At 36.5% G+C, this 13,774-nt stretch overlaps 1 protein-coding gene across 2 annotated transcripts in view; it reads left to right on the forward strand.

The window, feature by feature from the left end:
- ROCK1 (Rho associated coiled-coil containing protein kinase 1) overlaps window positions 1–13,774 on the forward strand; it is a 146,776-nt gene that overhangs the window by 117,380 nt on the left and 15,622 nt on the right. For both annotated transcript variants that reach the window (XM_032654443.1, XM_032654444.1), the window contains exons 21-25: window positions 489–558; window positions 3,087–3,181; window positions 10,447–10,612; window positions 12,241–12,334; window positions 13,193–13,281. In XM_032654443.1, coding sequence (XP_032510334.1) covers window positions 489–558; window positions 3,087–3,181; window positions 10,447–10,612; window positions 12,241–12,334; window positions 13,193–13,281 — 514 coding nt within the window. The remainder of the gene's footprint in view (window positions 1–488; window positions 559–3,086; window positions 3,182–10,446; window positions 10,613–12,240; window positions 12,335–13,192; window positions 13,282–13,774) is intronic.

The following is a 13,774-nucleotide window of genomic DNA, read 5'->3' on the forward strand; positions in this document are numbered from 1 at the left end:
ATAGTCTACTTACAGCATAAGACATTTTAAATGTATCCCTAAGAAAGCTTTTCTTTAGAAAAATTTACCAAAAAATATTTTTATTTTTGCATTGTGGATTACTCCACAATTAATAAGTGACCTTCAGTAGAAAACTGTTCCCTCAACTTTTCATAGTATCATTTAATAAGGAGCAGACAGTGTGGCCTAACCAAATATAACTAGTAAAGTAATACTGTATAATGAAGTATGATTTTTTAAATTTTTTGGCTGCACTGCGCAGCATGCGGATCTTACTTCCCCTATCAGGGATCAAACCTGCGTCCCCTGCAGTGGAAGCGCAGGGTCTTAACCACTGGACTGCCAGGGAAGTCCCTGAAGAATGATTTTTTGAAACAAAGGTTACTTTAGTAAACCTTTTTTATTGTAGCAACTTTAAGAAACAAAGAATGATGTAAAGTCTAGTATAAATAGGAGCATTTGTTTACTGTTTTCTCTTTTGTCTAAAGACAATACAGAGGAAATGAAGGACAGATGCGGGAGCTACAAGATCAGCTTGAAGCTGAGCAATATTTCTCGGTGAGAATCATTTTTAACATATAGACTGTTTCAAAACCTGACTTAAAACAAGGTATTTAGATTTTTAATGTGAACTATGATTCTTTTTCAAATAACTGTGAAGTAGTTTTCTCCCCTTCTTTATATCCCCATCTCTGCGTTTCATTTCTGGATCTGAGTTGGTAGTCTGTTTAAGTTGTAAAGAAATGACTGTTTTTGTGCAAATATTTCCAGAATTGCTTTCAAACTGGAGCTACATATAAGACTTTGTTAAGGGTTCTGTCTGCCTGGTAGCAAGCTCTGGTGGTTTAGAGTGCCAGTATTATCATGTGTGGTTCTTGTATACACATTATGGTGGCCTACATACATATATCTCTAGGTATAACTACATACAGTTGTGGGTATAACTAATGTTGAGGAGCTTTTTCCTGTTTTAGCCCTGTGTGCACTTTTATGCATCTGTTATCCTTTTTCTCCATAAAAATCATTTTCTTATTTGTTGCAGGCCAAGTTATTTTCATTACTACTGTTGATGAGCATTTATAGCTAATGCTTTGAGGCTTTATTGAAACCTCTGAATTTTTGTTTACTTCCCCTGGTTGCCAAGCTTGTGCTCTGCCATTTCAACTTAACATTTATCTACCAGCTCCTTTTCTCTTTCAGTGGCAACCACCTTTCCTATGAGCTTTAAGCAGTGTAATTAAATGCATAGAGTTTGAGTTACACTGATAAACATGCCCTAGAAACCAAGTGTGAACAGTATTGGAAGTAATGATTTCTCTAGTAAAAAATCTGGATACCATTAGAGCTCTACAGAATTTCACACAATTAAGAGCTTCATGCTCTACTCTTTTCATCTCCTAATAAATATGATGACTTTCTACTTCTATTTCTTCTTGGCTTATTATACTATCACTGGAATATGTTTTTAAATTAAAAAATAATTCAAGATTGTTGAAAAACTTTTCCCTGAGTGTAAATTAACCTTAACTATTCAGTGTGTGGTACTGACTTCTGCAAAGTGCTCTGTAATATCAAGCACACCTTTTTGTCCCTTGGCTTCCACAGAGTAATCATTCAGTGCCTCCATGTTTGGGGATGGCTGTCAAGTGATTTGTGGTGGTTCCTATGGATTCTTGATTTTTGCCTGTATAAAAACCATACAAAATACTAACCCTGCCTTTAGTTTTGATTTATTCTATTGCTTGTGAGGACTGGGTTAGATGTTGCTAAATTTGATAAGTTATTAGGAACCAAATTTAAGATTTTCTTTAATCTGGGCTTTCAAATCAGGTTATTTTTCTTTTTCTCTCTTCATTGATTACACATATAAATTTCAGTAATTGAAGTCAGAGAAAGGAGATATGAGAATCTGATTCCTAAATGCAGAATGGACTATTTCATTTTAGAAATTGTAAGCACTTAAACTAAAGCCAGCCATCATTCTTCCTTCATTTGCATTCCCATGGAAATGTACTTTTCCCCCTAGAGAAGTGCTATTTCTTAGAGGTATAATTCAGTGTACAGTGTAAAAGTAGTACTCCACAGCTATTTGCTGGTCCTTACTATTTTTTTCCTTATCTTTTAGACTAAAAAGGTTGGTTTAAAAAAAAGACATAGACTTCAGAATTGGAAGTTTACTCTGTAACCTCAGCATCTAACAGTGTGGGTCTAATACTTTTTCATACCTGTTAAATATTTGTTGATGGAGTTGGCAAAAACCTAGTGAATTTTGTAAGAATCATTGTTCTGTACTAAGTATATATTATTCATATGGTGACAGAACATTGATAAATCCTATTTATGGATATTTCTTCTACCTCTCAACCACCCACTTCATCACCCAAGAGAAGTGGTTTCTCTAACATTATTTACTTCAAAAATTGATCTAACTTTTAAATAAGTATTGCTTGCTAAGTTTCTTTATAACGTTTTTCCCAAATCAATATGTTTAATATATTTTTGAGGTATAATTTATATATAGTAAATTGTACCCATTTTAAGTGGTTGATAACTTCTGACATATGTGTATACTGTGACCACCACCACAATCAACATATAAAACATTTCCTTCACGGCCCTTTGGAGTCAATCTTCTCCACCCACCTCTATCTGCAGGCAACCACTGATTTGCTTTCTGTCTTATTGATTATTTTCACCTATTCTACAATTTCATATACATGGAATCATGTAGTACACACTCTTTAGCACCTGGTTTCTTTCATACAACTTAACATTTTTTAGGTTTATCATGCTGTATATATTAGTAGTTCATTCCTTTTTATTGTTGAGTAGTATGGGTACATCACAACTTTAAAAATTCATCTGATGATAGATATCTGGGGTTGTTTCCAGTTTGGAGTTACCATGAATAAAACTGCAATGAAAATTTATGTATAAGACTCTGTATGGATATATATTTGTATTTGTCCTGGGTAAATACTTAGGAGTGGAATTGTTGGACCATGTGTTAATTGTTTATAAGAAACTACCAAACTGTTTTTTAACCTACCATAAACACTTACTTCTTCTTATCACTTGTTTTGCAGACACTTTATAAAACTCAGGTAAAGGAACTTAAGGAAGAAATTGAAGAAAAAAACAGAGAAAATTCAAAGAAAATACAGGAACTACAAAGTGAAAAGTATGTCCATTTTAGTTTAGAACAAGAATCAGTACTATAGCAAAACATTCTTAAATTTAAGTTTAAAGATAGAGAATAGATGTGCCATTATTCTGATGGCAGTGGAATAGCAAATCTTACTGGGCTAATTCAGAACAAATCAAACTAGATTTAGGCTAAATTTGCCTTTATGGTGAAGAAATGATTTGATACATTAACACTGTAGCGGTTGTACAGAGATTCACTAAATTGTGACAGTAAATTGTTTTCAAGGGTCTCTCAATCTTCAAACATCTATTTGTATATAAATAGTTCACGCTTGGGGCTTCCCTGGTGGCGCAGTGGTTGAGAGTCCGCCTGCCGATGCAGGGGACGCAGGTTCGTGCCCCGGTCCGGGAGGATCCTACATGCCACGGAGCGGTTAGGCCCGTGAGCCATGGCTGCTGAGCCTGTGCTCCGCAATGGGAGAGGCCACAACAGTGAGAGGCCCACATACCGCAAAAAAAAGTTCACGCTGTATTTGCAAGTCATCATTTTATGTTAGGTAAAGGTATGCAGGGTCTTCCTCTTAGTATTATAATGCAGGTTAATTTCCATTGCATGTGTGCCTAGGGCCTTACAAGGAGGTGATCTTAGAAAGCTATTAAGTGTAACAACTGCTCATAGCTAGATAGTGTGAGAACAGACATTGAAACTAGTTTTCTCACATTGTTATATTCTTTTCCATATAACCACCTTTGAAAGAAATAAAAAATTTTAACTTTTATTGTTGAAGCAAACAAATACATAAAATAGCAAAACATGTACAGTTTTATAAATTATATGACAAATATCATTATAACCACCACCCATGAACAAAATCTACCTCAGAAGCCCACTATATCCCCGCTTCTGCTTATGCCTCTTCCCTCCCCACCACAAGAGTAATCACTATCCTGATACTTATTTGTTGAAGGAACTGAATCATTTGTCCTGTATAGTTTTCCTCAGTTATGATTTTGCTGATTCTGTTTCCATAGTCAGTTGAACATTTTCGTCATCCTTCTGTGTTTTTTGCAAATCGATGGTTAAATCTAGAGTTTCACTGTTTAGTATGGTACCCACCAATCACATGTAGCCGTTTAAATTTAGTTCATTAAAATAAAATTAAAACTTTAGTTCCTCAGATGTACTAGTCACGACTTAGGTGCTTAATAGTCTTATATGGTCAGTGTCTACCATATTGGACAGCACAAGTGTAGAACATTTCTGTCATCGTAGAAAGTTTTACTGGACACCCCTAATCTGGAGGCTTAAACAGATTCAAATCTGGTTTTTAGAGGGAAGACTACCTCTGTTTTTAGCAACCATTGGCACTCAGTGCTTAGATCCTTAATACATTAGGTAAACTCTAAAGTAGGCACAAAGCTACATTTCCTGGTTTCTCTCTGTGACAGTAGTAAACTACTTTTGTAGAGTATAGTCTGTTGCCTATCATTTGTGTGGTATCTACAATATAATACACAGTCCCAGTTTATATGCATTCACAGTGAAGGGGACACCCAATCTGCTACATACTATATTGTTTCATGGGGTTGATATGTTTTCCCTTGTTTGATCTGTTTAAGAGAAATGTGTTGATCACCACTCTTGTGCTGTGTGCTGTGCTTCATGCCAGTGATATAATTATTAATAAGTTATGGCTCTTACCATCAAGTGCTTCAGAATCTAGTCAGGAAACACAGACATAATTAAGGTAGGTGGCTATGACAAAGTGCTATTGGAATATACTGAAGGGGTATATACCTCATCTTACCATCTGGGATTCAGAGAACATTCCCCAGGTGACAACTAAGCAGAGTAGAATTCACCAGGGAATGGGATATGGGTTGAGAACAGTATAGGCAAAAGCCAGTGTGTGATTTGGGAGCAGCAAATGCTTTCATTTGCCGGTAGGGAGACAGTTGGTGACAGATGAGGCTGGAGAGATAAACCTGAGTCAGATACAAAGGGCTTGTGTGTCATTGGGAATTATCAACATTGAAGAGTGGAAGATTTTATTTTTTTTGCCATTCTCTATTATATATCCACATCACCTAGATCAGAGCTGGGCAAATAATAAGTATTCAATAAATATTCAATGAATAAATGTAAATTTAGCTAGGGATTGACAAGATAGGGTTTTAGAAGTCTCCAGTTTTTAGAGAATGGATTGGAGTGAGGCAAAGCTGGGTGGATATAGGGAGTCCAGTTATACTGCCATAGGAATAATCTAGATATACAATTATAGTGGAAGTTGGCAGTAAAAGGAGGGGCAAGTGCATAGGAAAAAATAAGAAAGTAGAAGCAATAGGAGTTGTAGATTTGAAGGTATGGGGATAAAAGTTAGGGAAAATTTCAGGTCAGCTCAAGTTTCTGACCAGGACAATTGGGTTGTTGGTAGTGGTAGTCCCTAAGCTAAAATACCAGTTTGGGGGAATGAGAGCAAACAAGGTTATTTCTATTTCACACCTACTGAGTTTGAGGTGCCTATGGGATGTCCAAAGAGAAATGGATACCAGACATTGGCATTATTGCTTTAGAACTCAAAGATAAGGACTTGAAGCCAATTCAACAGTCATTTCATGCTGAAACCACTAAGATAGATGACATTTATTAAGACGGTTGTGTTTGTCAGGGTTTATGAACTCTTGAGCCTGTGATACCATACATGTAACTGGGTTGAAGTTAGTTGGATCTAAGTATCGATAGCATCCATTGCGTGAGTGTGAGGATTATAACAAACTGAAGAGTTCATGTCCTCAGTTCTGAGCATTTGCTGCCACATGGTAGCACTGACCCAGTATTTCAAGATCTTCTGATTTTTCAAGAGAAGCCAGGAATCTCAGTTTTTATGTAAAATATTGGCCCAAATTTATTTTTAAGTGTGTATGTGTGCGTGCATGCATGTGCACGCACATGCAGGTACAGAAAGGAGGTAGGAGGGGACATTTATATGGACTCATTTGGCTCTCTCAAGCAACAAGTTGTAACCCCTAGTATAGGATAAGGAATGGGCAGAGGAAGGGAAAGTATAAAGTCACCCATAATACAAAAGGAAAGCAGAGTGGGGTATCACAAATGCCAGGGGAATAGAATATTTCAAAAAAGAGAAAGTGACTTAAAATTCCAAATACTCAGAAAGGTCAAGTAAAAAATAAATTGTCCCATTATATTTAAGGTTGTTATCTTGTTGAAAACAGCTCGTAAATAGTGATGACAATATTGATAGGTACTATACTGAAGTAGACTGAGAAGGGTAGAAGTGGGAAGGGTAGAAGTACAGAGAGAGTAGAAAGCAGCCACATTGACCTCTTTACTATTCACAAACCAGTCTGTTACTCTTCTGCCTCAGGGCCTTTGGACTTGCTCATCCCTCTGCCTGGAACATTTTCCTTTGAATATCCACATGGGTGCTTCCTTTACACTCTTCAGGTCTAGGCCTAAATGTAATCTCGAGAGACCTTCCCTGAACACTCTTTCAAAAATTGAGAATGCCCTCACTTTACTACCTAGCTGCCCAGCTCAGTACTTTCTTCCTTGTTTTATTTTTACCTTAGCACTTATCTCTTCCTAATATATTATAGAATTTGCTTACTTATTCTGTTGGTTTTCTCTTTCCATTCAAACTTAAGCTCAACAAAGGAAGGAATTTTCAGTTGTTTTGTTCTTAACTCCAATTCACTGCTATATGCCTAGAATCTAGAATTGTACCTAGAACATTGTAGATGCTCAGTAAATATTTATTAAATCAAAAAATTCAAGAAACATAGTTGTTAAGGCAAGAAGCTATGGTTGTAGCTGGAGGAGACTGTGAAGGAGCGTCATTTCTTTTTAAAGATAGCGGAAATTTGAGCATTGGACATGGCAAGGAAATCAGAGTGGAAAAAGTTGCACATCTGTTCACTGATTCAAACAAAATTTCTGAGCACTTTCTATGGGCCAGATGCTTTTCTAGGCATTTGGAATATAGCAGTGAATAAGAACAAAGCCTCTGCTTATAATCTTATAATCTAGAAGCATAGGGAATTATTGATAAATTGATTTCTTAAAGGAGATAGGAGAATAAAAGTGAGAGATTGGCCTTAAACATCAATAAAGACAGGTCTTTTACTATGGAGAGGTGTGAAGGAAGTCTGGATGAATGTAGTTGCAGATAATTTATCTGAACCTGATGCAAAGCAGTAACCCCAGACGACAACATGTTATCCATCTGAAGCCCTGCATTACCACCCCTTAGTATTCATGGACTTACCAATAGCAGTATTTTTTTTAGCTTTTCCTAACTCCCCTACTCTTCTAGACAACTATTTTCTATCTTTTTCTCCCTCCTCAAATCAACAACTTCTCCTTGTTCTCATACTCAGCAAATGGCCTTGCTTCCTGGAAGTCATAGAACATCTTCTCTCTTCCACCACCATAGCTACTAACCTGTTTGCGTCTGTACCTAAAACCCTACCGTCCTTCTGATTCATGTAAATGGACAAAATTTACATGAATTTACCTAAAGGCAGCCCCTCGATCCCATCCCTTTCTGCCTACTTAAGAGTATGACTCCAATAATACTCTCATCTTTCCTACATCGTTTTTGCCTTTCTGTAGTCATTCCTATTGTTATATAAGCATACAGGTAAACACATCCTTAAAAAATAGCCTCCTTTTCTTTTTTGTTTTTTTGTAAGCATTTAAAAATTTTATTTATTTATTTATATTGTTGGCTGCGTTGGGTGTTTGTTGCTGCACGCAGGCTTCCTCTAGTTGCGGTGAGTGGGGGCTACTCTTCGTTGCAGTGCGCAGGCTTCTCATTGTGATGGCTTCTCATGTTGCAGAGCACGGGCTCTAAGTGTGAGGGCTTCAGTAGTTGTGGCTTGCGGGCTCCAGAGCACAGGCTCTGCGGTTGTGGCACACGGGCTTAGTTGCTCTGCAGCATGTGGGATCTTCCTGGACCGTGGGTCGAACCCATGTCCCCTGCATTGTCAGGTGGATTCTTAACCACTGCGCCACCAGGAAAGTCCAGCCTGATTTTCTTTAAACTACATATCTACTTCCAGGTAGCATCCTATTTTTTTGCTTCCTTTTGTAGCAAACTTCCTTGAAAAGTGACATACCATTTATCATCAGGTCCTCTTCTCCCATTCTCTCTCGAGCTCACTCAAGACTTTTGTACTTATTACTCTACCAAAATAACCCTTTTCAAGGCCACTGGTGACTTCCTAATAGCTAAAAACTATACTCAGTTCTCAGTCCTTATCTTATTTAATAGCAGCAATTGACATAATTGATTACTGTCTCTTGACAAAATTTCTTTATTGGCTTCTGTGACACCAAACACGGTTTTCCTCTTATTGAACTGGTTGCTCTTCCTCACCCTTCTTTGCTCCTTTGTCCTTTCCCATCTCTGAGACCTTTAAAGTTTGGAGGACCCAAGGGATCACTCCCTACTTGTTCTCATCTAGCCTCAGGGCTTTAAATAGCATCAATGTACAAATATATTCTCCCCTGAATTCCAGACTTGTAAATCTAGCTGTCTGTTTGACATCTCCACTTGAGTGTTTAATAAGAATCTTATATGTAACATGTCCAGAAAAAATGCCTTACTCCCTCACCTTGCCTACCTGCTCCTCCCTGTCTTCCCCATGTCAATATTAGCTATTCTGTTATTCCTAGTTGCTTAAATCCAAAACTTGGAGTCATCCTAGACTCTTCTTTTTTTCTTATACTCTGCATGAAATCCATCAATAAATCCTAGCTATAACTAAAAAAAACATGTCCATAATATGATCACTTCTCACCACTTTTAACATTTACCAGCTTGACCCGAACTACCATCATCTCCAATCTCGATTATTTCAGTTGCCTCCTAACTGGTATCTCTGCTTCTACCATTGTTCCCCTTCTAGTCTGATCTTAAACAGCCAGAATGATCTTTTTAAGATAGAATACTCAGTGTAAAAGCCAAAGTCCCTATATTGTTTTAGAAAGCCTTATAATACCTGTTCTCTCTCCCCACTTCTCTTACTACATCTCACAACTCCCCCCAACCCCTCTTCACTCTGCTCACGTTAGCTTCCTTCAGAACATTTAGGCACTTGGTATTAGATGTTTTCTCTGCCTGAAGCTGTATTCCCAGATACACTGCATGGCTCTCTTACTTCCTCCATATATTTCCTCAAATGTCAGCTTAGCAGAGAGGCCTCCTTGATCACCCTCTATAAAATAGTGACCACACTCACAGCCTCTTCACCTTTCTTTTCATTGTTCTGTGTGATATACTGTATATTGTTCATTTCTTTAAACTGTCTCACACTACTAACGTATGTTTTCTGAGGGCAGGGAGTTTGTTACTGCTGTATGCCTTAATTCTTAGAACAGTGTTTGGCACATAGGAACATTCAAATATTTGTTGGACAAAAACAATTGTCCAAAAAATTATTTTTTGTAGTCACTATATGTCTTCCTCTTTAGGCTTGAGGCAGCCTAAAGTATTTGTATTACTCTCTTAATAGAAAATAGTTGGAAGTCATTCATTCATTCATTTAATAAACATTTATTGAGCACCTACTGTATGTAGGGGTTACAATTATGACCAAGCTAACTTATCGAAGACAGGTTCTTTGGGAAGAGCAGGCAAACTGCAGTGATCTGGTCAGTCTGAATGTCAATTCTGAAAGGCTTTTAAAATGTAATTCCTAAGGAGCATTTCTAGAATAGTTTACGGTGGTTTGCAGGTCTATTTATAAGTCTTCATAATCTCATTGAATTTCAGAGCTGGAAGGGACCTCAAAAATAATGTAGTTTAATCCTCTCATTTTATGGATTTGATTAAGTTGAGCTCCAGTAAGTATAATGAACTTGCCCAGTGTCCCTAACCAATTAGGTAGTGGTAGAATGGGGATAAGGGTCCAGGCCTGGCCTCTTGATTTATAAGCCAATGACTTTTCCACTGTGCCATGCTGCGTTTCATTCCAGATCCCAACACATTCCCTTCTGGAAGTAGACCTCTTGCCATTGTTTTATTACCTTTTCCTTAGTTAAGCAAAATAGCAGGTACAAGGTTAAAGTGTCCTTTGCTTTTATAGTTTTTCTAAGTGTGAGAAGTTAAATTCATTACTTTCATAGGAAGTCTGTAATGGATTCAAGGTTTATTTTAAGCAATGAAATACTTAATTCTTTTTATCATTTAAAAAGAATTGTGTTTTTAAGCATATGATTAAGTTAGAAGAATGAATTGAATTTGTTTACATTCATTTCTCTTTTAAATCTCCTAGAGAAACTCTTGCTACTCAGTTGGATCTAGCAGAAACAAAAGCCGAGTCTGAGCAGTTGGCTCGAGGGCTTCTGGAAGAACAGTATTTTGAATTGACCCAAGAAAGCAAGAAAGCTGCTTCAAGAAATAGACAAGAGATTACAGATAAAGAGCACACTGTTAGTCGGGTAAGTGTGATAGTTCATTAAGTTATGTGATTAAAATTAATTTAAAAATCAAAATAGGTTACATGTTAAAGTATTTGGGTAAGTGTAAGTGCATGAGTATTTACTTATACACAATGGTCAACTTGTACTCATGTATAAAATAATTTATATAATCTAAAACAATTGTTAATGATTGAAATTCTTATTCAGTGTATTGGGTTTTTTCCCTTTCTGGCTGTAGATCTTAATATATTTTCTGTGAAGAAATGCTTACCTTAAATTCATTTGTTTTATTATCTTAATAAATTGCAACTGATTTCATGACCAGAATTCTATAAAATTCAGAGAAACTATTTTGGGATAAAAAATTCTTTGTGGATATCTACAAATCCATTATAGAAAAAACAGTACTACAAACAATTACCTATTCCTGAAATTTATACTATGGTCTATGTATTATGGAGCTAGGAAGGAAAGTTAGAGAGATTTTTCTTCTTGGTGGTGAAGCCACCATCAAGTGCTCTGGTATAAGCAGGTCTGAGTTCAAATCCCAGCTTTGCCCCTAAGAAGTTACATGGTCTTGGCAGTTTGCTTTAACTTCTCCAAGCCTCAGATTCTTCATCTATAATATAGAAACAATACCTATTCCACAGGTTTCTTACGAAGATTAAATGAAATCATATAAATAGAAGGGTGAATAAGTACATTACTAAAAGACATTGTTGGAGGACAGAGGAAATGAAAAGTGCCCACCGAACTGAGAAGGTATCTTGAGACCGAAAAACAAGGCAGGCAGCTCCGTATAATCAGTGGATCAGTTTATTATAGGGTACCCTACTCACAGAGTGGATTTGAACAGACAACGATATGGAAGTATTCAGAGCTGCACTCCATACCACCAAGGGACCATTGGGACAATGTTATAGTTAACCTAGGGTATGGGGGGTATGTGCTTGGAAATAGGAAGTGCATTCCTACGTCAAGATTTATGAATGGATAACTAGTCTCGTAGGTACCAGGAATATGTCAGCAAAGGTCTTCATCATTGATTGGGGACTAACAGAGCATAGAGGCCACCTGGTCTTAATGATTATTAAATAGTATCTATTAACTACAAAGCCCTTGATAACAAAGAAGTGATTTTTACCACACAGTACAGTTCTGGATAGGGTCCAGGGAAGGACAGGAGGAACTATACGGGCCCACAATGGCATCATTTATGCTAACAGCCATACAATAATCATCAAACATTTTAAATTGTCATTTTCATCATCATTATTCAGATGAAGAAACTGAAGCCCAGAAAGGTTGTGACTTGCTAAGGGTCACAGAGCTAGAAAACTAAATGCACATTTCCTAGTTTCTAGTCTCGTTCTCTTTTCATTACATTTTTTATTCCTTCCATTCATATGTAATGTGTATATACACACACACTGAAATAATTTTTGGAAGCTAACAATTGTTTTCAAATATTTTGAATTTAATTATATCCACATATTTTAAGCTGGAAACCAGATGTTTTTATAATTAAGCAATGTCTGACCTGTCCTCATCTATGGAAAATGCAAGTATTTTTTTAAAGGTTATTGCTTTAAATATGGGACTAGCAAAGAGACTATATAGCTTAAACGTTTCTGTGCTTTGTTTAGCTCGAAGAAACGAACAGTATGCTAACCAAAGATATTGAATTATTAAGAAAAGAAAATGAAGAGCTAGCTGATAAAATGAAGAAGGCAGAGGAAGGTATGTAGAATTTTTTAAAAAATCATAAGTTAAATCAAGTTCAGAGGTAAATCTTTATGTTGTGCATTAGGTTTTTGAAATATTTGTTTTCATATATTAAATAACTTTTGTAGCCTTAAGTATTATCTTAGTAGAACTTAAATATTCTCACCACCAAACCCCACAAAAAGGTGAATATGTGAGGTGATTGATGTGTTAATTAACTTGATTGTGGGGGATCCTTTCACAATGTATGTGTATATCAATTCATCACATTGTACACTTTAAATATCTTAAAATTTTAGTTGTCTATTATACCTCAATAAACTGAAAAAAATCTTTTTTTAAAAAATTAATTAATTTTATTTATTTATTTTTGGCTGCATTGGGTCTTCATTGCTGCGTGCGGGCTTTCTCTAGTTGCTGCGAGCGGGGGCTACTCTTCACTGTGGTGCGCAGCCTTCTCATTGTGGTGGCTTCTCTTGTTGCGGAGCACGGGCTCTAGGCACGCGGGCTTCAGTAGTTGTGGCTCCCGGGCTCAGTAGTTGTGGAGCATAGGCTTAGTTGCTCTGCCGCATGTGGAATCTTCCCGGACCAGGCTTGAACCCGGGTCCCCTGCATTGGCAAGTGATTCTTAACCACTGCGCCACCAGGGAAGCCCTGGAAAAATATCTTAATGAAGTTACTGAAAGTTATTATGTGGTATATGCTAATTTGAATAATTAGTTATTGTTACTAATAACTAAGAATTAAATATTTTATTGCTTAAAATAAACCTTGAATCCATTACAAAATTTCTATAAAAGTATCTCATTGTTACTTTGCAAGGCAGAAATTAATTAATGCCATGCAATAACATTTTATGTAATTTGTTGACAGAATATAAACTGAAGAAGGAGGAGGAGATCAATAATCTTAAGGCTGCCTTTGAAAAGAATATCAATACAGAACGAACCCTTAAAACGCAGGTATACATGCTCTTAGCCTTTTCCATGTGTTTGTATTTGAGTATCATATATTCAGAAGTTAATATTTGCTCTTCATGTCCTTTTCTTAAAACTGAGATTATAAGGTTCAAGCTTTTCATTAGAACAAGTAATGTAATATTCTTTCTTCATTAAATGTGGAAGACTTATTCAGGAAGTAGGATTTCAATCGAGTTAAGAAAGCTAATTCGTCTAGTCACCTGATTAGTGAAGAATTTGTTTTAGATTGTATGGAAAACCTACAATTGACAGCAGGAAAACTTAATGAGGAGAAACCACATACTTGACTGAAGTCAAGAGAGAAGAATGGGGAGTGAGTAAGAAACTTAAAAGGGGTGGAGGTATCATTTTGCTTTGTATTTTGCAGCTAGATCAGATTTTTTACAGTAAAACTTGGTATCTTGTCATTTTACCAAGTTATCCAGTAGTTTAAATTCTTCATAAGGTGCTGTGTACCTCAGTTGATTTTTACAGT

The sequence above is a fragment of the Phocoena sinus genome, chromosome 14 (assembly GCF_008692025.1).
Source record: "Phocoena sinus isolate mPhoSin1 chromosome 14, mPhoSin1.pri, whole genome shotgun sequence".
Classification (NCBI taxonomy): domain Eukaryota; kingdom Metazoa; phylum Chordata; class Mammalia; order Artiodactyla; family Phocoenidae; genus Phocoena; species Phocoena sinus.